This window comes from Oncorhynchus keta, chromosome 10 (genome assembly GCF_023373465.1).
Source record: "Oncorhynchus keta strain PuntledgeMale-10-30-2019 chromosome 10, Oket_V2, whole genome shotgun sequence".
NCBI lineage: Eukaryota > Metazoa > Chordata > Actinopteri > Salmoniformes > Salmonidae > Oncorhynchus > Oncorhynchus keta.
In genome coordinates, this window is record NC_068430.1 from 60,483,358 (window position 1) to 60,507,978 (window position 24,621).

At 39.7% G+C, this 24,621-nt stretch overlaps 1 protein-coding gene across 3 annotated transcripts in view; it reads left to right on the forward strand.

Annotated features, from left to right (window-relative positions):
- Positions 1-12,742: 12,742 nt before the first annotated feature.
- The window catches only part of ttbk1a (tau tubulin kinase 1a), a 47,691-nt gene continuing 35,812 nt past the window's right edge, over positions 12,743-24,621 (forward strand). For 2 of the 3 annotated variants that reach the window (XM_035778872.2, XM_035778875.2), the window contains exons 1-4: positions 12,743-12,890; positions 17,915-18,073; positions 19,286-19,433; positions 22,063-22,136. In XM_035778872.2, the coding sequence (XP_035634765.1) occupies positions 17,966-18,073; positions 19,286-19,433; positions 22,063-22,136 (330 nt within the window). In that variant the 5' untranslated portion in view covers positions 12,743-12,890; positions 17,915-17,965. Of the gene's footprint in view, positions 12,891-13,566; positions 14,164-17,914; positions 18,074-19,285; positions 19,434-22,062; positions 22,137-24,621 lie in introns of those variants that run through there. The other variant, XM_035778874.2, reaches the window with a different exon arrangement.

A 24,621-nucleotide genomic window follows, 5' to 3' on the forward strand; every position in this document is an offset into this window, starting at 1 on the left:
AAGGGAAAGCCATTCACCTCTTCCCTCCATTCTATTTTACGGCAAAATCCTCTGCTTTTCTGAAACATGGCTTTCAGACAAGATACCCCCATGGCTATTCTCCATTAACAGGAGAGTAGAGTCATGGAATCGAGAGGGGGAGGGGTTTCCCTTCTTATCTACAACAAATGGTTTGCTGACTCGAGCGCAGTGGTAGTCTCGACCCATTGTTCACTCACCTTGGAATACCTGATGGTGAAATGCCTTATAATTCCCGAGGGACTTTTCAGCTGTTATCGTGACTGTTGTATATATTCCACCTCAAGACTAGAAATGTAACACGCTGGCACTTAACGAACTATACGAGGCCATAAACAAGCAGGAAAAACGTACATCCGGAGACTGCAATTTTACTTCCGCATCATTAAGACACGTGATACCCAACTTCCATCAACACGTCTCCTTCACCACTAGGGGTGATCGATAGTCCTAGACCACTGTTACTCTTCCCACAAGCAGGCATACAAGGCCCTCCCTCGTCCGCCATTCGGAAAATCAGATCATGACTCCGTACTGTTTACGAGAAGTACCCGTGACTCACTCCGTTGAGAAATGGTAATCAGAATCAGAGATTATGTTACAGGACTGCTTTACTAGCGCTGATTGGAACATCGACGAGCTAACCACCTCCATCCCCGGCTTCATAAGGAAATGCATCGGCGACGTCCACACAGTGAAGGTTCACTGCTTCTCCCGTTCAATGAACACAGAGGTTGGCGCTAAGCTAAAGGATAATGCTACCACACACAGGGCTATTGCAGACAGCCCTGAGGCTACAGCTGACAGGAACACAGCCAAGTACAAGAAGTCCCGCTACGACCTCTGCAGAGTCATCAAACGAGCAAAAGGACAATATAGGAATAAGGTGGAATCATACCACACAGGCTTCGACGCCCGCCGCATGTGGCAGGTGCTAAAGTCCATTACAGATTACAAAAGAAGACCCAGTCGTGATCTGCCCAATGACGCCTCTCTTCCAGACGAACTCAATGCATTTTATACACTCTTCGACAATAACAACAGGCGTACCGTGCGTGGTGCCCCCACCGACCCGGAGGACTGAGGGATCTCACTCATTGAGGCCGATGTGAGTAAGGTCTTTAATCAGGTCAACACTCGCAAGGCTGCGGTGCTGGATGGTATTCCAGGCCGCTTTCTTAGAGCACGTGCAGATCAGCTTGCAGGCATATTCCCTGTAATTTTTTACTTCTCCTTGTCCCAGTCTGGTGTCCCCACATCTTAAAGATGACTACCATCATTACTGTCCCCAAGAACTCTAAGACTTCATGCCACAATGACAACTGCCCTGTAGCACTCACATCTGTAACCATGAAGTGCTTTGAAAGGCTGGTTATGGCACACATCAACTCCATCGTCCCAGACACCCTAGACACACTCATTTGCATACCACCCCAACAGATCCATAGACTACACAATCCTGATTGCACTCCACACTGACCTCACCCACCTAGATAAAAGGAATACCTATGTTAGAATGCTGTTCATTGCCTACAGCTCAGTGTTCAACACCACTGTCCCCTCCTAGCTTAGGACCCTGGGACTGAACACCTCCATCTGCCTAGTACATCACTGAGGCTGAGCTCCCTGCCATCCAGGACCTCTATATCAGGTGGTGTGAAAGAAAGGCCTGGACAATCATTAAAGACTCTAACCACCCAAGCCATAGGCTGTTATCTCTGCTTCCTCATGGCAGGCGGGGCCGTTGCATTAGTCTGACAGCAGCAGGCTCCTGAACAGCTTCTACGCCCCCGCATCACCGGGGGCAAACTACCTGCCCTCCAGGACACCTACACCACCCGATGTCACAGGAAGGCCAGTAAAGATCATCAAGGACAACAACCACCCGAGCCACTGCCTGTTCACCCCGATATCATCCAGAAGGCGAGGTCAGTACAGGTGCATCAAAGCAGGGACCGAGAGACTGAAAAACAGCTTCTATCTCAATGCCAACAGACTGTTAAACAGCCACCACTAACATTGAGTGGCTGCTGCCAACATACTGACTCAACTCCAGCCACTTTAATAATGTAAAAAATAATGTAAAAAATGTATCACTAGCCACTTTAAACAATGCCACTTAATATGTTTATATACCCTACATTACTCATCTCATATGTATATACTGTACTCTATACCATCTACTGCATCTTGCCATCTTTATGTAATACATGTTGTCATGACGTTGGCCTGGGGGGTAGGTTTATGACCGTCATAAATACCTCTCCCCCTTTTTCCTCTCTCTACCCTACTGAGGTTACATTTGCAAAACCCTTGGTTAACATAGAGATTCTGGGAACATCAGTAGGTGGGGAGGAAATTAGATATATTCTGGTAATCCGAACAATTGAACATATGCAGTGGTACTTAATGAATATGATGTCAGTTCGGTTATCATCTGAGACATTCTCATCAATGATAAGATAAACTCTACAGTGGAAAGTCTACACATCAGAGTTATCGGATTCACATGGAATTGTTGTTCAATTTAAATGTTTGAATATGAAATTATTTGTGATGGGATGAAATGTGATTTTAGCTTCTAAAATGTGAGATGTGGGTTTTCATAAGATAGGGCTGCTCACTCAGTGGCCCGCCCACGTGAAGAGACAGAGGTTGTAAACTATGAAACACACCCCTTTTCTCCCTTCCTATATAAAGCCTTGACGACAATAGAACTTCCTGTTCCGAGGATGTGAGGTCAAATGTCAGAATGGTTCAGATGATAACTACAGAACGAAGCCAACATCAGCGTGAGCTTTGGTTGTGAATGGTATGAACTTTGAACTCTTATTCTTATTCTACAGAAGTGATACCTCCTAGCCATTGAGTTAGCAAAACAGCAGCTGTAAACACAGGTTAGGAATGAACAGACAGAGTATCCCGGCTACCAAACAACGATGTTACTACAACGTACCCAATTGACCACCAGAGACATTCTTCAAAGGACTCGGTTTGGCAACACTGCCTTCCATCTACCACCAACCTACTGAAGCGCAGCTCAGAATAAGTATTTTTTGCATTTTCCTTTTCCAAATGGGCAGTAATTTAGAATGCATAAGTTACTGTATTTACGATAGCCCAGCTTCTTCCCTTTGCTCCTCAGTCTTCCCACTCCTTCACTCAACCCAGCCCCTTTTCTTTTGGGTAACAAGCAGTCATAGCTGTTCCGCCCGGTAGGGACGTTTTCCTTTATGACGCAATTTGTAATCAAGTTATGATTAATTGTGTGTATGTGTAATTCTGTGTGATTAGTTAGGTATTTAGAAAATAAATAATTAAACCCAATGTTGTATTGCTGAATCAACTTGTTAGCCAGGGTTCATGCAGATAAAAGAATTTACAACTTTCAGATGAGACTGAATTAAGACGATTGATATCGACTGCTATTGAAGTAAAATATTACTAGGTCTTTAAGAGTTTATTCGGAAGATAACAGCTCTATAAATATTATTTTGTGGTGCCCGACTCTCTAGTTAATTACATTTACATGATTAGCTCAATCAGGTGATATTAATTATGGAGAAATTATTTTATAGAATAGCATGTCATATCAATTAATCCGGCATAGCCAAAGACACGACAATGTATCACTAGTCACTTTAAACAATGCCACTTTTATATGTTTACATACCCTACATTACTCATCTCATATGTATATTCGATACCATCTACTGCATCTTGCCTATGCCGTTCTGTACCATCACTCATTCATATATTTTTATGTACATATTCTTCATCGCTTTACACTTGTGTGTATAACGTAGTTGTTGTGAAATTGTTAGGTTAGATTACTCATGGTTATTACTGCATTGTCGGAACTAGAAGCACAAGCATTTCACTACACTCGCACTAACATCTGCTAACCATGTGTATGTGACAAATAAAATTTGTCACGTCAAACCTTCACTGTTTTTTAAAATTTTTTCACAGTAGTTTTTTAAAATTAAGAACCTTTTTTATATATTGACCAAAGAACCACGAGGTTCTATATAGAACCCAAGATAACCTTTTTTGTAAGAGTGTAAGGTAATTTCGTCAAACTTGTGAGGCTCTCCATTCACTTCAGTTGCTCACAATCGCTCATAATAGGTCAACATATTTACTGCTACTTGCTCAATCCCATAAACTGTTTTCCATGAGACTAACTAGGAATCAAAAACGTTTGTTGTTATGCTAGCTTGTTCTGATTGTGAGTACAAATAGGTTTCTACTTAGGTTTGTTTGGTTGATTTTCGTTAAATAAACTTCACTCTGAATTGTGTGCTTGTCTTAATAGTGCTCTTGCAAAATATGTGGGAAAATGTTGCCAAATTGACAAATCCTGGATCACTCTTTGTTCTTTTCCTTCACTGTTTTTAAAATTAAGAACCTTTTTTTATAATGCAGTGGTACCTCCCAAGATAACTACACTGTATCTATTTTGTCAAACAGACACTCCATTCATTCTTTACAGGCGCTCATAATACCTCCATATTTACCCTGTCAATCCCATAAACTGTGACTAGGAGGTTTGGTTATGCCTGTAACAACAGAGGTTTCTAAGATCACAAACAGATTTGCTTTTGTCTTCATGGAATGGAGTCGTCCAATGCAATGGTACCTCATAAATAACTAAATTGTATCTATGTGGAAACAGAAACCACTTATTTTTACACGCCTCTGATTCCATGAACATACCATGGTAAGTGTAAAGGTAAAGTACCATAGAAACAACAGAGTAAGATGATTTGATGTTGTATTTTGGAATGGAGTATTTTCAATGGTAATAAGTAACTAAATTGTTCTATTGGTGATTCTTAATTTTATTACTTTAAAAGAGACTGCTGTGACTAGGTATTTATATAGTAATAAGGAGAGATACTTGATGGTATTTTGGGACTAAAATGTTTTACTATATAAAAATTATTTACCATGTATGTTCATTTGATTGATGTTTCTTTCATATTAAATTGAAGTAGAGGCGTGACTAGGTATTGTTATTAACTGGTACTTAATTGTACCTACCTTCTTACTTACTTGTACATATCTATATAATTACATGTGACTTTGTATTTATTAATTAATATAGTACTAACTTCCTTGGTTCCTATTAAGTTCGTTTAAGACTAAATTGACACTGTGTGTAAAATGAAAGGTTACCAAAGTAGTTGATTTGGTTACTAAAACAGCTGTTTTGATTTCAGATTTAAATAACAGTGAAGTAGACTAAGATTTCAAATGTTGTTTTCTTGGGAAAGTGGACAAAACGGAAGTTGTTTCAGAAAGTTGAGAAGAAATGTAGTTGATGTGCTTACTAAAACAGCTGTACCTCATATTTGAATACTAGAGAAATACAGGAAGATTTCATAGGCTCTAGTTTTTGTCTAACTTGCTGGAAAAGTGGTAAAATATGCCGTTGACAATAAAAAAATATATATGTCGTGGCTACAAAAACAGCATTTTATGACGGCAATGTTGGTACAAAAACAGCATTTTTCTGATTGGCTACAATGGCACTCTAGAGTGGGCATTAAAATCAGATATGCAGGACAGTTGGAAAATACCTATTTGAAGTAGTTCCAGCAGTAAATGCCTTTTTGCCGTTCTAAATCACTACACATTTATGAACGAATAATATTTATCAATGAAAATATGTGACCTAGTAACAAGACCCAACATTCTATTCACTACTGACAGTGATACAAAGTTGCTACTTTATTACTATTATTAGCCTACACGATTGAGACAAAATAATTTTCCCATTTTTACTTTTGACCTTTTTGGCAAGCCTGGTAGCTATCCTATCCATGACTGGTGGGTAGATAAAAGTCCCATTATCAATCTGAAAAGAAATCGCACAGCTGACAGACACAGGGAAATTACGGATGTGGAGCTAGCCAAGATAGAAGTGGTACGTCACAAAAAATATATACCTTCAAAACTACAGAATGGGTTGTTAAAACATTGGATTGCTAAAGGAAAACAAGAAAAATTAAGACTGCGACAAATATGGGCCAGAAGAATTAAACATCCTCCGTGACTTATACGCTTCTTTCCGCACAACAACGGGGCAGGAGTACTCAGTTGCTAATTTGGTTGCAATAAGAGCAGGAGTATATAGCGTTAGTTGGTACATGAGCTAGACAAGAGGTGCATTTGGTACACTAAAGAGACAATGGGGTACGCTACATTGGCAACATGCTAGCTAGAGCCAAGAGGCCGGGTTGTCAACACAGCAGTAAAGCTATTATCAAATAAAGGTCTGGAGTCCAGACAGATAATAAGTATCACCAGGCACACAGGGTGCAAGAGTAGTAGTGTGACGACCCTCCCCCACTCTGTCTGCCGTATTCTCTCGTTGTTGTTTCCTTATTAGGATGCTGGTGGGCGGAGTTGGGAGGGTCGTAAGCTCCATGGGAAACACCTGGGCCCGGTGTCTCCCAGGATAAATACACCACATCCCCATTCATGGAGGAGACTCTCTCCATGCAGACACTTTGATAGTTTTTCTTGTGTTTCTTGGTGGTTTTTGGTTGTTTGCCTTAGCACCTTTAAAACCCTGCATTATCACACTCATGCATGCAAAACACTCACTTACACTACTGATTACTGATTACACACACCATTGTATATTTTCCTTAGTTGCTTTAGTTAATTAATAAATATATATTTTGTTGCTCCTTATCTACACGTTGTCTCCCTTTTGTTACGGGCTTTGAGCCGGTTCGTGACAGTAGTTACTGGGGCCCTTCAGTGTCAGAAATAAAGCGGTGGAGTCACTAGCCTCCTCTCCTTCGAGGTAGAAAGTTCACCGAAAGCAGTAGCAACAACGCAAAATTATGGAAATGGTGGAAGGCCCCATCGTCACAAGAGAGTGACTCGTTCGATTTACCCGTCGATTTGCTACGCTGCCACTTCACCATTAATAGCAGTGTCCGAATTTATTTAAACAAGTAGCTGGAAAGACAGTTCACTCCAGGGAACCAAGCAAGCTGATTAATCCCTTACGTCACAACAATTAATTTAATTATTTGAATATTTTTTTTACTTGTGTTTTGGTGTTTATTACATTTTTGTAAATATGTTTTATATTGATTACATTTATTTTGGAAGTGCATTGAAAACAATGCAATAACTTAAAATAAAAAATAAACCAGCACACTGCTTTTATTATACTGATATATTTAAAAATATAGCTAAGCCTACAAACCATAATTGCCGCTAGTGCTGTCAAATAGTCCCACACCTGCAATCAAGGGATAAACTACTATGACGAGGGAAGAACGTAAGCAAGCCTGCATAGCAATCAACAAAAATAACGAATGACTGGTGTGCCTCCATAGACATAGAACAAAAAGAATGAAGGACTAGGTTGTGTGTCTAGAAACTTAACCCATGGAATTAATGCCAGGTTTGGTGGGAGGATGATCAATTATGAATTTACTTAACAAACGTAATTTATATTGGTAAATGTGTGCTTTAGTATTGTTTTCGTTGGCAACCGTGGTATAACCGGCATGAACGATTCTGCTCTGTACATTATCTTGAAGCGTCATCGTGTATCCCTTATGTATGGTTTGATTGGTATAATATATTTATGTTACAATTTCAGATTAGAATAGAAGAGAAGTAGACTAAGATTTCATATATTGTATGTTTTTTTCCAAGTTCTTGGGAAAGTGGTCAAATAACGGCAGTTGCTTCAAAAAGAATAGTTGATTACTAAAACAGCTGTTCATCTTGATTGGTAGAAGTTATTTCTGTTCTGATTTCAGATTTGAATACACATATATCATCTCCTTTAAGTGTTTGTCTGAGCTGTTGAGAAAGTGGTAAAATGTGTTAAGTGTCATTGTTTACAATGAATGTTGGAAGTCCTGGGCATTTTTAACAATGGGAGCTTTACAATTATGAGGAAATCCCATCGAAGTAGATGGAGAAGGACAAAAAGAAAAGTTGTATCCAAGCACACTATTCCATACTGGTGTGCAATTTTTTAGAGTTTGAATAGTGTTTCTAACTTAAACCTTGTACGATAAATAGCGATTTAAAATATTTAAAGTGCGACTAAATAAGTCAGAAACAAGTTACACAATATTTAGTCTGACTGCTGAGCAAGTAACACTAATTAACTTAATAGGTCCTCAAAAAACCTGACAAATAATAACCTGACAATTATGTCAAATCCACCATAAAAACATATGCAGTAACAATTGAATGAATCCCATTATACATTCTTAACATTCCATCTGAAGATAAAAGATTTTAAAAATGTCTTGCATTCATTATTTATTAACTAAATGAGATAAACGAATAAATAGGTACTCAAAGTACCTATCACATGCTATTATTTTTTATTGGCAGTAAGAGACGCTGTTTGGCAACACAAAAAGGGCCCACTGCCAGCAAGAATCTAAAATAAGCATGACATTGCTGACTTAAAATGAAAAGATAAACGGACAAGCACTAAAAGTATGTAAACCCTTTGGAATTACCTGTATTTTTGCATAAATTGGTAATCAAATTTTAGATGACGATCAGATCAGTCACAACAAAAGACAAACATAGTGTGCTTAAACTAATAACACACACACATTATTGTATTTTTCTTGTCTATATTGAATACATCATTTAAACATTCACAATGTAGGGTAGAATGTAGGCTAATGACTTCTCCAAAAGCTAATACGAGTCAGAGGTCAGCTGACCTGGAGTCCAATCAATGAGACGAGATTGGAGATATTGGTTAGAGCTGCCTTGCTCTATAAAAAAACACTCACACAACACAGTGGTGCGTCAACCTAAGTAAGATAATAAACAAATCCCCATCAATATCCATCCATTTAAGCTAGAGATGTGTTTTTGTGTTTGGATGCGTCTCAATCCAATGCATCTGCTGATTTGGCACTTGTATGCACACATGACTGTAAGTCGCTTTGGATAAAAGCGTCTGCTAAATGGCATATATTATTATTATTATTATTCCGCATCTGCGGTGAAAGGTGGCAGAGCTATAGCGGTGTTTGTCAGACCATGAGACATCCCAAAAATTGGTCTTCTCACGAAAACGTCTGTGGAGTCCGAACAGTTTGAACTACAAACTATTATGACCACTCTATGGAAAGGGGAGACGCAGTATGTATTTGTTCTCCATTTTGCTCTACGACCCTCACAAGTGTCAAGGGACCCTTCTGAAGTGGGGACAGTTGATGTGCCAACTTCTGTTTGTAGCGTCCGAATCATTTGGCCTACAAACTATTGTGACCCCACTGTGGAGATAAGATACCTAGCTCAGAGTATTTTACTGAGAAATGCATACCTGACATGTTCACAAAAGTGAGGAATGGGGAGAAAGAATTCCTTGCAAATGAGGAAGAGCTGAAATAAAATATCCCAGAAATGTCCCATATGCACAAAAAGCTTATTTCTCTCAAATGTTGTGCACAAATTTCTTTACATCCCTGTTAGAAAGAATTTATCCTTTGCCAAGATAATCCATCCACCTGACAGGTGTGGCATATCAAGAAGCTGATTAAACAGCATGATCATTACACAGGTGCACCTTGTGATGGGGACAATAAAGGCCACTCTAAAATGTGGAGTTTTGTCACACAACACAATGCCACTGATGCCTCAAGTTCTGAAGGAGCATGAAATTGGCATGCTGACTGCCGGGAATGTCCATCAGAGTTGTTGCTATAGAATTTAATGTTAATTTCTCCACCATAAGCCTCCTCCAATGTCGTTTTAGATTTGGCAGTACATCCAACCAGCTTCACAACCGAAGACCACATATATGGCGTTGTGTGGGCGAGCGGTTTTCTGATGTCAACATTGTCAACAGAGTGCCCCATGGTGGCAGTGGGGTTATGGTATGGGCAGACATAACCTACGGACAATGAACACAATTGCATTTTATCGATGGCAATTTGAATGTACAGAGATACCGTGACGAGACCCTGAAGCCCATTGTCATGCCATTCATCCGCCGCCATCACCTCATGTTTCAGCATGATAATGACTTGTACACAATTCCTGGAAGCTGAAAATTCCCCAGTTCTTCCATGGCCTGCATACTCACCAGACATTTTACCCAATGAGTATGTTTGGGATGCTCTGGATTGACATGTAAGGCAGAGTGTTCCAGTTCCTGCCAATATCCAGCAACTTCACACAGCCATTGAAGAGGAGTGGGACAACATTCCACAGGCCACAATCAACAGCCTGATCAACTCAAAGGAGATGTGTCGCTGCATGAGGCAAATGTTGGCCACACCAGATACTGACTGGTTTTCTGATCCACGCCACCTTTTTTTAAGGTATCTGTGACCAACAGATGCATAGCTGTATTCCCAGTCATGTGAAATCCATAGATTTGGGCCTAATGAATAATTTAAATTGACTGATTTCCTTATATGAACTGTAACTCAGTAAAATCTTTGAAATTGTTCCATGTTGCATTTATATTTTTGTTCAGAGTATGTGCATATCTCAATTAATTGGACCTAGTAGCCCAGTAAATAGTGTATTTCAAGTTGCAATTGCATAGGCAGTGCAGTTTATAATATATAGTTGAATTTAACAGGTGAACAGTTGATCTTTTACATTGAAGTAGGCCTATATATGCTACTGTAGGTACTGTAAAAGACAATGTTTCAGAATTCGTGGGCAGTTCATTATATTTAGGTTGGGAGAAAAGTTGAATGCAAAACACTTATTTTGAATTCAAACGTTCTGCTGACAGGTCTACAAGAATTTGCCATTTTTTATTCTTCAGAAACTGACACAGTCCTTTCCCAGATACAGCATAAATGACTGCAAAAATATTAAAACATTCTGCTAACACAGTAAATAGACCGGTAGCTGGTGTCAAATATTATATTTGATAATATGGGCAGGTTGCAGTATTGCTGTGCTATAGGAGCGCGACATGTTTGCCTATTTAATCTCAGAGCCTATACCAAGTCAGGATATAGAAACCCACTAATGTGTAACTAAACTAAATATTGAAAAACTATTTGTATTTTGCATAGAAGTGTGGGCTGTAGCACTTTAAATTGTTTTCGAATATCCTTATATTGCAGAATGCGTGGGCAGGCACGTGCTACAGTATAGGCAGCATGCATGTTTAGTCACTGCAAAATATCAAAACATTCTGCTCACACCATTCTGCCCAAAATTGCCATTGCTCTTTCTTTCAGAATCTGTCTTGACCTAATTCCAAATAGTTCCAAATTATACAGTAAATTAAGGTAATTATTGTCACCATAAAAGGTGAATGGAGGGCGTTACCAGGCAGAGCTTTAATGTTCGTTCACACGCTCACAGTTTTACGACAGGTCTGATTTATAACTGGAAACATGCGTATGTATTGCATGTGCCAACTTTATAGATCTCTATATTTTTGTATGTGCGCAGACTTTTCAGAAATGGCACTAGCAGAAATTTAGTGTGAAATGTACGCAAAAGTTATAAATCAGGCCCCTGGTCAAGGACAATGCAGCTAATTTGATTGTTGCTGTAGTTGAGGCCCAGATTATCCTAAATTTAGATGACCCCAAATCCAGCCTCCCACAATGCCCTGAGTAACATCAATAACGCCCAGAGATTACTGGCAAGAGTGAGGAAGGTGGTTTGTGTTTTCCATCGCAACTCAACAGCAACTAAAATTCATCGGGAGAATTGCCATCCCACAAGATGATCTAGATGTGACCACCTGCTGGAACAGCTCCTAGGATATGGTGAACGTTTCCTGAAGCAACAACCTGTTTTTTTTGCCACACTCATGTGCTCAGAAAGGGGGATCACGTGAACACTCTTACTGGGAGTGGCACCTCTCAAAGTTGCAACTATAATCACGTGTGAAAAGGAGAACCCAACCATCTCAATGATAGCCCCTCTTCAAGCTAAGCTGAAAAAAACACTTCACAGCATTTCATGAGGACACCCTGTTAAATCACTGAGATGAAGTGGGCCTTTCTTGAAGACAGGTATTTATTATTATTATTATTATTGGATCATCTTGATATTTTCCTGTATGTTTGCTTTGACAATGTAAGTGCTTGATCTGTCCATACTAATAAAGCCTATTGAATTGTCAGGTACACACATACCTGCATTCTTGCACTTTGCACATTAACATTAAGTCTCCAAATAATGAGAACCTGAAGCCCTGAACAGCTTTCCTTTTCCATTTGCTCGACATAAACTGCACTCACAAGCACTGAAAACAAGAGTGTGCAGCCTACAAAAGGCTGTGCAGGTTGGTTGAGAGGTACCTTGGACAGCCCTGTCACTTGTTAATACTACTGTAATACTATTTTAGGCTGCTGTATCCTCAGTGAAGCCTATACTGAAATATCTGTGGGAGAAAGGTCCTCCTCAAAATTACTTTGAGAACTCCCAAAATTATATAGATAGGGCTATTTATAAAAATATACAAATGAAAACAATCCACCTAAAACGTTTTGCTCCAAATTATTTTCATCCGTCATCCTCCATAACTTTTAAGTCACCATGTTTATTTTTTCAAAACATAATTATAATTTAAAACCTAATTGTAAACCGAATTTTGCGTCCAGGTCTCAAATGTTATTCTCCGCTCCAGTAGGTGGCAGTATGTGCTGTGTAACCTATACACAACGCTCTGAGGAAAGCACAGAGGACGAGCGTTGTGGTTGCTAAATGATGCTGATGCTGGGATCGCGAATGTAAGCAGGGATGAGGATGCTGCCGTAGAAATGGTGGTACGTGGGGCGAACATCCTGAAATGGTTTTGACCATTGAGGCGAAACAATGCGCCTCTTCAAAGTCTTCGAGGTTTTCATGTCATCACGGCGGAAGATAATTAGGTAAGAAGAAAAGCTTCCCTTGTCCTATTGCTATTTCCATTCCCCAGTTTTGAAGGGTTACGTAAATATCGCTGTATGTTTGTACACGGAAGGCCCAGGTGGCTGATTTAAGGAATTATAGTTGTCTTAATGAATATAAATGTGGAATTTGGATTTGAATTGCAGTAGAATGTACTAATGGCCGTGGAATGTATTTAAAATATAGCAATACATTTTGATCCTCCCAATTCCATTAATGCCAATCGGTTATTATAGACCTATATCTATTATTGTGCGTATTTTAGTATGATAGGGTTCAGGGCTGGCCTTTTCCAGTGATTGGTTCACGTTGGGAATTGTAGTCCCGTGTTTTTGCTCTCATTTATGCAAAATTGCATTCGGTATTATTTTTCCTAATGGTAGGTCTACCTTAATCAAACAATTCCATTAAAATATGCAATATTATTGTAAGATTAGAAAGGCTGCCGTCCAACTGCCAACTCTCTGTCCATTACACTGGAGGAGAAGAAACGGACTGTTATTGGGGTAGAATATTTGTTAGGTGGGACAAGCTTTGTGAGTTCTTGCATAATCTTTATGGGGTGTCGTGCGCCCCCTGTCGCCATAAAGGCGGTAGTAATAGGTGGGTCTCTTGTCAAGCATGAGTCTACGCTGCAGTGCGGACAAAAACTGTGGAGTGGGATGGACCGAGAGCCGTGGCGTTGGAGAGCATATAACCGTATTTTAAACCGAGACATCAATTATTAAGACAAAGCATTGTATCGGACTAGTTTTTCGGAATTGGACTTACTGCTTACCTGGATTTTAGTCGTCGACAATGTATTTTAATTGTACATTCATGCAAAGACTACACCTGTCCAAAGCAGTTGGGAATCATAGGAATCCGCTTGCGTGACACATTTTTGTCGAAGAAATAGGATATTATTCTAGTTCAGAAAAAAATGCAAGTATTTTTTTAGTGGTAGGCCAATACACAATTGAAGAAAATCAAATGTTTGATTGAATTTATTGGAGGTTTCGCTTGAGATGATTGCCTGCTAAATGCATAGGAGTACGGTTCATTTTAGCGTTGGATATCGGAGTAGATGTTTATATGGACCTTTCAAAAGTTATCGCAATGGATTTGGTCATACATGGGAAAATGATGCTATTATTGAGTGTATAGCTGTAGTAGTAAGGCTATTGTTTGTCAGAGGAAGTCTTCTCCCACCTTAAAATCCCAAATGAAGATTCCAAAAAGACGGAAAAGACTAACGTGCCGTCTCTGCGCCAGGTAATATTCTTCATGACATCTCCGTTTGGCTAATAACTTTCACCTAATGTAGATATCAGTAGGCCTACCGGGCATGAATGGAAACAGCAGGGTATATGACTTTTGCCATTGTGGCTGTTCTTGAGCCATAAGGGGTGCCCTAAATTGACAGAAATGTTGTCCAGAAATTGAACAAAAAGTTATGTTGAATTATTGTGTGAAAGGGCTATATAATATTTGACCATATTTAAACCGTCAGTTAGGCATGTATACTACTTAACCTGGCCCTTTGTTGGTATTGGTTATTGACTAACTAAAACTCTCTCTTTACCTGTTATTTGTTGAACAGTCAGTTAGTTGCCTTAGTAGCAGATATGTCTACAGTGTCACACACCCCCAGTGTAGCGTTAATTTGCTTATAGCCCATCTAGAGGTATCAATTAAACTCAATAGAAACATAATACTATTACAGTTTGTGTTTAAGAGTAAGGCTAAATATTTGTCTAATTGTTAGGCTATTATTAATGACTTTAGGATGAGATGTCAAATTTGTGTAATTGTTCCAACTTTTTACTTGCCAGTGTTTACATGTAATAATAAAGGTTCAACTGTGGCTTGGACCCATTTACAACATTTATACTGCCAAATATAGATCTGGGACCTGTGAAGTAATTAATAGATTGTCATATTTTTAAAAATGTTTTTCTTTTCATTTTCAACTGTCCATTGCTATGTACAGTATGTCTCGTCGTTCTAATCATCCTCTTATATGGATGTTATGCTAAGTTATTGCATTGTATTGTTTGTGTGTATTGTTGTCTATCATAGTATTATTTGTCATCACTGTCTACTCATTCAAATTACAACTGGCATTCTCGTAAATATAATTTTTTTATATATATAAATATCTCTAAACATCATTGCTTTGGTTGTGGAGGCAGTCGTAACAAACCTCTTTGTATTTGTTTTTTTTATATTTTTTTGGCTTGTAGGCTAACAAAGGAGGGTTTTGGCATCGACTAAATTGGCCAAGTTCAGGATTTTTTTCTCAGACGTAAGGTTTTTGAAGAGGTTGTAAATATGGTGAGAGGTTCATGTGTTCTTCAAAGTTTCCTTGGAAATGTGGCTGCACTTGTACCCACCAGTTTGAACACAAAATGGCTGTCGCGGCTTCCTTCGCGGATTTCAAGGAAATTTCATGATTTCGCTTCATAGTTCTGGGAAACTTGAATGCAAAAACCCTTGGCTTTTCGCAAAGTAGATCCCCTCACACTATTGATAGTGTAGGACAGCAAATACACATTTAGTTGTGTGTTAGAATTGATAGGAGTCTATCAAGTCTCTCACTATTCTCACTGATGCACTGCCCTTATGTTTTGCTATCACAGCCCAGTGAAAATTAGACTATGATGATGCTAATATGATTTTCATTTTCCAAGATTATTATTGGACTACACCCAAAGGGGGGGAACAGGCTTGCAGTGTTTCCCTACATTAGCAGAATCTGTCATAACACCTGGCAAGATGGCCATAATATTATAATAGTTAGACAGAGCATTATATATTATCTTAAACCACACAACCTGAAGCCTACTTGATATGATCTTATAGGGTGGCATCATGATGAGCAGTCACTATAACTGCTGATCAGCAAATGATCTTGATTAATCAATTATTAGTCACTCAAATTTAAAAATGACATTCATTTCCTTACCCTTTAAGCAGTCTCGGGACAAGGACACCAATATGATTTGTAAATTGGGTGAACTATCCCTTTAATGATTTAAGGTTAAAGTAATATTTATTCCAATTCCATGGCTGCAGTGTGTGAAGTTAATTTGGAGGGTGTGTAGAGGACGCTAAGTGAGGAAATGCTCCCTGAACACCTTTCCTCCCCGTTCTAGAACTCTGTCTGAATGCTTGCTGGTTGAATTCAGTACTTCTGCCTGGTCCTACCTTCACTTGAACTACTTACAATATTGCCTGCTCTTGTGGGTTTTAGAGCAAGTCTGATGAGGGCGCCAGGGCCGCTTTTAGCATGGTGCAATGTTTATGGGACATTCAGATATAAAATGTTACGTAGAACGAACATGCACCTCTGGCATGAAGATTAAGGAGTCGCGTAAGCGCTATTCATGACATTTCTATCTGCAAGGTTCCACAACATTTGCCTACTGAACATGACCCAGGTCTTGCTACATTTGCCGTGTTACTGGCCTGTAATCTTGCTGTGCTATGAGAGTGCTTGAAATAACCACCAGTTATCGGCAAGTTGACATCCAATGACACAGCATCCATTCACACACTTCCCGCCGTAGCAATGCAAATGTTGGGAACCGACCCAGGTGCATTGACAAACCTTGCTTTAAAGCCATAAGCACTGGCAATACCACCCTCGTAGGCTCACACGCTCTGTCTAAACCTATTGTATGTGTTCCAGTGCATTTTGACACTCTTTTCCACAGCTGACTAATCTGCTAGATAATGCACACAGTCTCTCAACTGGCCTCAACCTAGGCATGACTAAGTACACCTCCCCCCAAATGGAGCTGAGCTGTGCATGCATAACTAAATGGTCCATGGCCCTGCATGCAGAATAGCATGGTTTTGGTACTAACCTACTTACATTCATTACTCTTATCCAGATGTTGTTTACCCAGAATAATCATAAGCATCTAGAAAATACAATTTGATAGATATCGGTTCGAACCCAATAATACGTATACTGTCTGTAATAGTTTAGCGGGCTAACAGCGACTGACCAGATATTACAATGTAAAAACAGATTTTGTTTTATAAAGTCAAATTTACAAAGTGTCTACCTCATCAGGCAAAATTGGTTGCAATGACGTCATGGTCAGGCTGTATAATGACGTTTGGCTGAAGTCTTTTTAGCAACCAAATCTGGTTGATATCTGGTGACGCCTTGATCTCGTCATGAAGAGGACGTCTTTACGTGATTGTAACAGAGACCAGTTGGTTGTAAACTAGGTATATGACGTCTTCTTAACCCCAAAAATGGACTTTACAACCAGAAAATTTGAGGCCAAATAATATTTCTATTACTATTCATTTCATAGATATATTGTCAATTTGTTGTTGTACAGCAGTGTTCATGACTGAGAAGGGTTGTGATCCCACTTTATATAGTAGGTCACTAAAACCATTTCTCACATACGAATTACATATATTGTAGGTACACTATTGGCATACATTGTTAGATAATCAAGCTTTTGTACAAAACTCTTAACCCAGTGCTCAAGCAGAGCGTGACGTACTGTGCTTCAAGTGCCAAAAGTCATTTGAAATTTGATTTGGCTACACCCTAAAGAAAGTGCATCTCCTTATTGGGCCTGATGTTATTCAGATATGAAGGACATTTCGTATCCATGGACAGATGTAGTTGCTGTAGTTGATGTACCTCCAACATGCAGTATACCTAAGGCCTTCATTTACATTTTTCACTTGAGGCTAGAAATGCAGAGTATGCACTGTCTGTCCCCCTTGTTCTTTCAAGGCAATCTAGATGTCCAACTACAACCGTCAATACCAGCAAGCTTTCTGTATGACCATGGTATTTGCACGGACAACTGCAAATACCATTTTGTTTTCTCCTCCACTTTGGCCCGAGCTAACAAAACGAATGGCTTTGTAAGACAACCCTGACTTATGCCTTTTGCTTTGAGTGCGCTGTGTGATGCCTGCTCTTGGGTATTGTGTTAAAAGAAAGGGAATAAGACTGACTTATGTCCTATTGAATATCCTTTTCCAGATAAATGGCTCATTTAAATTGGGAGCTGCTCGCGTTCTGTCGGGCTGGCAGATGCAGTGCCTAGTGCCAGCCCTCCAGGACCACGCCAACATGAATGGGGCTGGGGAGACGGCGGACATACTGCCGCCTAACTGCATGGTCAAGGACCGATGGAAAGTGGTAAGTACGCTACATAGTAGATCTAGTCGTGTTCTTTTCTTTGTGTATAGTCTCTCTATATCAGTGTTTCCCTAAGGGGCTAAGTACAAGGTTACCTTCACACACACAGATTTGACTCCCCATTACTAAGGTTCTACATGTCTCACCAGAATTAAAGGGATAGTCCACTCGAACATCTGTGTTTTCATACCTTGAAGTTGAGCAGATAAATCCAAAATCAGTTTGTCAGGTTTTTTCATACCTTTAAAGCAAGCAAATTAAAGAATTCTGCAGGCCTCCATCCAGCCTGAATGGGAAAGATTGTAACTAACTAATACACAGCCGTATCTATTCCCTGTCGTTCCTATTCATTTGGGACCACAAGATTGACCAATGATTTAAACTCTTCTTCTGGAGCTACAGAACAGAATGTAAAATTGACTCAATACTGATTTTATGGTGTTAAATCATTGGACACACTTATGTTGTGGTGAAATGTCCCTTTAATGGTATCTGACAAACTTTTTGGGGGTTACTTCTGGCCCTTTAATTATGGTATGCTATACGCAGTTCCACACATTTGGCCCACTGAATTAAGGAAGTGATAGCGCAACAACCAAAGTTACTGTGCTTCTGATGGGGATCACTTGGACGACCCTGTCAGAACCAATCACGGATTGACAGATCCCTCTGCCGAAGAGCTGAAGAAGAAAGTAGAGGGTGTTTGCAGATGGCTGGTAAATATTTGTCTTCGGCACTTGGCTGTCATGATCAAGCCATAAATTATAATAGGGTTGTTCAAATCACTTAAGTACTTGGTGAAAGAAAGAAAAAGGCAATAGAGGAGTTGAGGAAGTGGGGCTGGAGAAGGAGGGATGGGACAAAGGAGGGCAACTATCTAATCACTCAGCAAAAATGAATTTACTGGATTACTGTTTGACCAGTAAGACACACCTCTCTATCGCCTAGTTCCAGATCAGTTTGTGCTGTCTTGCCAACACATTTTGGTCGTTGTCATGCCTGACAATGACCATAGGAGACAGCACAAACAGTTCTAGGATCAGGCTAACATACTCTTCCATCAAAACTGGTGTTCCTCATGCAAAAGGGTTTGTCAGATTGAAATTCAATTTCATTAGCACAGTACAGTTATTTCATTGATTTAAAGCCAGCATTTGAAAAGCGCAAGAAGAATGTTATTTAATACACCTTTTATCCTCGACACCTTTCTAGCTGAAGAAAATAGGAGGAGGAGGTTTTGGGGAGATCTACGAAGCTCTGGACCTATTGACGCGGGAGAACGTGGCGTTGAAGGTGGAGTCGGCCCAACAGCCCAAACAGGTCCTGAAGATGGAGGTGGCAGTCCTGAAGAAACTGCAGGGTAAGGGCCCACTGCGGTGGCCATTTTGGACCTTTTCTGCTAGTTTTTATAACAATGAGCCTGGCAGTGCCACTGCGGCAGCCATTTTGTGTTCACCATTCTGCTTAGTCAATGAGTATGAAGGTGTCTGTGCTGTTCAGCCATTATTCATTGACTTGTCATTCTCACAGTAAATGGCATTCTTTGTTGATGTCTCTTGACTCGAACCCAGATCCCACCTCTGACACCATGTGTCAACATACTTTGTGTTGTAGTCATGACAGACAAATATATACAGTTTCAGTCAGCTACAGTACATAGTGAAGTAAGAACATTTGTCTTTGTCTTTAAGATAAATATGTGTTACATCAATACTGCTTAAGACTGCACTTATGATTGGTTATACAATTTGCTATGTCATACCCATGACAGTCTAGTAAAAAGCGTAACCATCTCTCATGGCAGCACAACATAGGTTTCAGGACAGTAGAACCAGGTAAAGTGTTACTGCTTTGGGTTTCCTTTGAGACATCCTGTCAGAGAGTGACACAAAAGGAATTTCCTCTCATATTGTCATGACCACCCTTAAGCGTCCTACAGAGTTAAAAGCTGCAGAGCCATGCAGTCTACAGTGACAGACGTCTGCAACTCCATAAAGAGCCAATTACATTTGTTTAGTAAATATGTAATGATGGGCTGCCAGACTCTTGTGACTAGGTGGCTGTGGACTTTGAATAGAGCTTTTGTCCAAGTGACTAGGGAGAGGAACAATGTCTCTGTCTGCCCTGCATTAAGCTAGTTTAATGGAGCCTTCCCTTCCGCCTGTCCTTATTTAGTGGGTCACCGATACACTATTTAAGCATATCGGTTTCGCTGCTTGCATTATGGCCCTTGAATCTTTTGCTCGAGGTTCAAGTAACTGTGGAAACAGATGTGTCTCTCGCTTACCACACCCATAGTAGCTTCACGGAAGAGTGGCTAAGAATAGCCTAGACCTAATGAATCAATAGGTAACCTAGTAAACTTCTCCACATCATTGCTCATGTTGTTATTGATTAAGGGGCCTTTGATCTCCTTGAAGTTCAGTGTAGGTACAATGTCTACAAGGCCATTATGTAGTAGTAGCTGTAGTGAAGAATACTCCACTCATGATAAAAAGGCCCTTAAAAATGTGCCTGAAAAATAAGCAATATAGTGCTGCTTGTTTTTGGTTAATACGTACATTGGTAGGAAGTAGAGAGGTCCCAACAATCAGATATCTTACAATTGTGCCCTTAAATCCAAACATGCATCCTAACAGTACTTTATATATGCTTGATTGCATGGTCCCGACAGTATATCCAAAACAGTGAACAAATTAGAGCAAATCCTTTGACTTAGACTCTGCCTTTAATTCTGCCATAACGGACCCTATATATTTTGTTATGTATATTAACTGTTGTGACTCACAGCATGTTTTTGCATGCTGGGTGGGGCAGCAGTATCGTGTTAAACGTGATGGTGATCACGTGGCACATAGAATGAGAGCAACTCTCCTCCTGGAGTATGCACGTCAATGTGCCAGGGTGACAAGTGACTCACTTTGGCTACGAGTCATCGTCACAATATGAGGGGAAAAAGTAACCTCGAAAGCTGTCACACGTCAGTCACAGTCTGTGACTGTCGCCCAAAGCGACACATGATTGGTTTGCAACATGTACTATGTCTTTGAAGAAGCTAATGTTAATATGTGTGTGTGTGTGTGTGTGTGTGTGTGTGTGTGTGTGTGTGTGTGTGTGTGTGTGTGTGTGTGTGTGTGTGTGTGTGTGTGTGTGTGTGTGTGTGTGTGTGTGTGTGTGTGTATATATGTTGGTATTTCTATGTACATATTAAAGGAAGACTTTGCAATGTGACATCATCAAAGCTGGGCGAAACAACAAACAAATTCAAGTCAGCTTAGACTGCTACTGTTGGCACTTCCTAGCATTCCCATATCATGAGGTGCCAATACTGTTGTTGTTGTAAGCAGGACTGTAAGCAGGACGACACCCTTTGGCGTATGATGTGGTCATATAGACTATACCTTTTTAAGGAATATCAAACAACCAAAACAATGAGATCAAATGAAGTTCCCTCAGAATTGTTTTTTAAGTCTTAAGATTCCTAAATGCTCGGTATTATCTGAGTCACATTAACAGGGTGCTCCATCAAAAGATTAATGGTGCATGATGAATAACAATGATTAATGCCCAACTGATCATCCTTAATTGGGATTAACTGAAGAAAAGGAAGACCAGGAAACATGGGCTCCCCAGCGTATTCATTTGTCCTGTTTCATTTGTCTGGCAATATTTGATCTTTTATATAATATTTAACACAAGGCCATGTCCTAGAGAAAGAAAGAAGTTCTGAAAAGAAGAGTCCTGAAACCTGGAAAGAAAAGATGACTTTATCCTTTCTTCAGCCATTGAGTGTCAACATGAGTTGTTCTGCTGTATTTGCATTGATTGATATGGGAATTTAAAATGGATCTTACCTAGGCCCTGTCACCACTCTCATCTCCCCGGTGTAACCAATGAAAACCAATCCAATCAGCATGTTGAAGTGAAATGGAATATTTTGGCATTTGCATCTTTGAACTACGATTCTTAAAATATGCCTTTTTGTTTAGGTAAAAACCATGTGTGCAAATTTATTGGCTGTGGGAGAAATGACAAATTCAACTACGTGGTCATGCAACTTCAGGTAAGAAGCTGACATTTGCTTTTTTTAAAGATTGACCACCATCCCCAAAAAGCATTCTGTGAGAATCTGACCACAATTCAACAAAAACACGTTTTCTAAAGAAGTGCAATTTATAAAGCCTGCATAAGGCATTGTGAAATGTGAAGTCTTTGCAAATAGGCCATATTAACTGAATAAATGATTCATAAGCAGCGGCTGGTTAGAGGCTGACAAAGCACATACTGATGATGGACAATAAATGCAAATGTCATTTGTGACATGATCCAACATAGCATTATCAGCCTTCTATAATATGAAAGTATCTTATGGAGTCTATAGCTGTATCTTAATCCAATCCATTATCGATTGAGACACAGCCTATAAAGCTGTTCTGCCATGTTACTTGGGTGTAAAAACCCATCATGACCAAACGTTTGGTACTGTATGACTTATTGACAAGGCTGCAATCAGCTTCCAATACAAAAAAAACTATGTGCTGTACAGAATTGACTTGATATGCTGATATGCTGTGATGACTTAGCCAAGCCAATGCCCAGGTTCAAAGGAATTCATTTAGGAAGTATCACATTTTATTTAAGTTAAATTGAATCTCATGGTCGTACTCATAAGGCATGAAATGGAAGAAAACATACTGAAACATTTTGAAACATACTGAAACATATTGAAACATATTGAAACATACTGAAACAGGGACTGACTAACTGGTCCAATACGAAACGTTCATTTTTGTTTTCCGTTGCAAAATGGTTTAAAACATTGCATGCCTTAATCAGGTGTGACAGTAAGCTGGTACAGTCAGGTACTGCGTCTCTGCAAAATGAAACTTGAGCCTATCACAATTAACACAAAATGCCCCCAAAAATCTAAACTATTACACCATTATTTAACATTACCACATGTCAGCCGCATGAAAATTGACTTGAAACCGGGTGGTATACACTCCAAATTGTGTTGTGGTTCGACTTATGTTTTGCCAAGGCAGGTGATGAGTGGCCGAGACAGAGGCGCGCGCGGACAACAGTCGACAAATTAGTTTAGGCTACAAGTGTAGGCCTAATTGACAATCGCAGAATGTCACTACAATACATGTACAGTAGGTGTTTTGTAACTGATGTCTCTTTGCATTCATCAAATTGCGAGTGCACAGTGCAGTGTTGGGGTTTGGATCCTGAAGTGATTGTTTGACAATCAGATGAAAACATCATGGCCGGTTGTGTTTACGTAGCCTACAGGAACGCCTTTGTTAAGTGATTGTTTGACAATCAGATGAAAACATCATGACCGGTTGTGTTTACGTAGCCTACAGGAACGCCTTTGTTAAGTGATTGTTTGACAATCAGATGAAAACATCATGACCGGTTGTGTTTACGTAGCCTACAGGAACGCCTTTGTTAAGTGATTGTTTGACAATCAGATGAAAACATCATGGCCGGTTGTGTTTACGTAGCCTACAGGAACGCCTTTGTTAAGTGATTGTTTGACAATCAGATGAAAACATCATGACCGGTTGTGTTTACGTAGCCTACAGGAACGCCTTTGTTAAAGTGATTGTTTGACAATCAGATGAAAACATCATGACCGGTTGTGTTTACGTAGCCTACAGGAACGCCTTTGTTAAGTGATTGTTTGACAATCAGATGAAAACATCATGGCCGGTTGTGTTTACGTAGCCTACAGGAACGCCTTTGTTAAAGTGATTGTTTGACAATCAGATGAAAACATCATGACCGGTTGTGTTTATGCCGCATTAAAAGCGAGAGGTGGTGTGTCCATAAGGCTTGGGGGAAGCTTTCCATAAAGTAAATGTAATTAAATTGCCAAAATTATACAGCCTAATTAGCTTACTCCCCTCTATACTGAAATAAATTAAATCATTCAATATTGGCTACTACACCAGAAAGCATGATTTGGCCACAGAGGACCATTTTGCTTCTTAAAAAAAAGCTGTGGATTGTTTTCAATTGCATAGCCTACAGAAGGAAGGGCCCGCAATTTGGGCAGCTCGCGCGGTCAAATAGATGATCGTTGCGTTGTGACTGTCAGTGAAAAGCAGAGAGACCCAGCCAAGCATATTGCAATGTTTAATTATTTTTTTTTAAACCTAGGCCTTACTCAACGACACTGCGCTCTGCAATGAACAGTTTTTTCTGCAAACAGCGATTGAGTTGTATTATTAGCCTAAATTATGACTATCCAATCAAATCATCACATTAGGGATAGTTGGCTGTCTTACGTAAGTCTGCAAATGCGAGGATGCATGGAATGCTTTATTATAAAGGTGCATGTTTATGGTGAAAATGAGCTTCCCCAAACTTGAAACCCAAACACTATGTTAATAGGTATTGCATGTTAAGTGATATGACAAATCTTTACTAGGCCTCGGTTACTAGGCCCATAGACATCAGATAAGAAATGAATAATGATTCTGTATGGAATTCTATGATTACACCTAGGTGATTGGGTGTCCCGTACTGATAAGAAATTG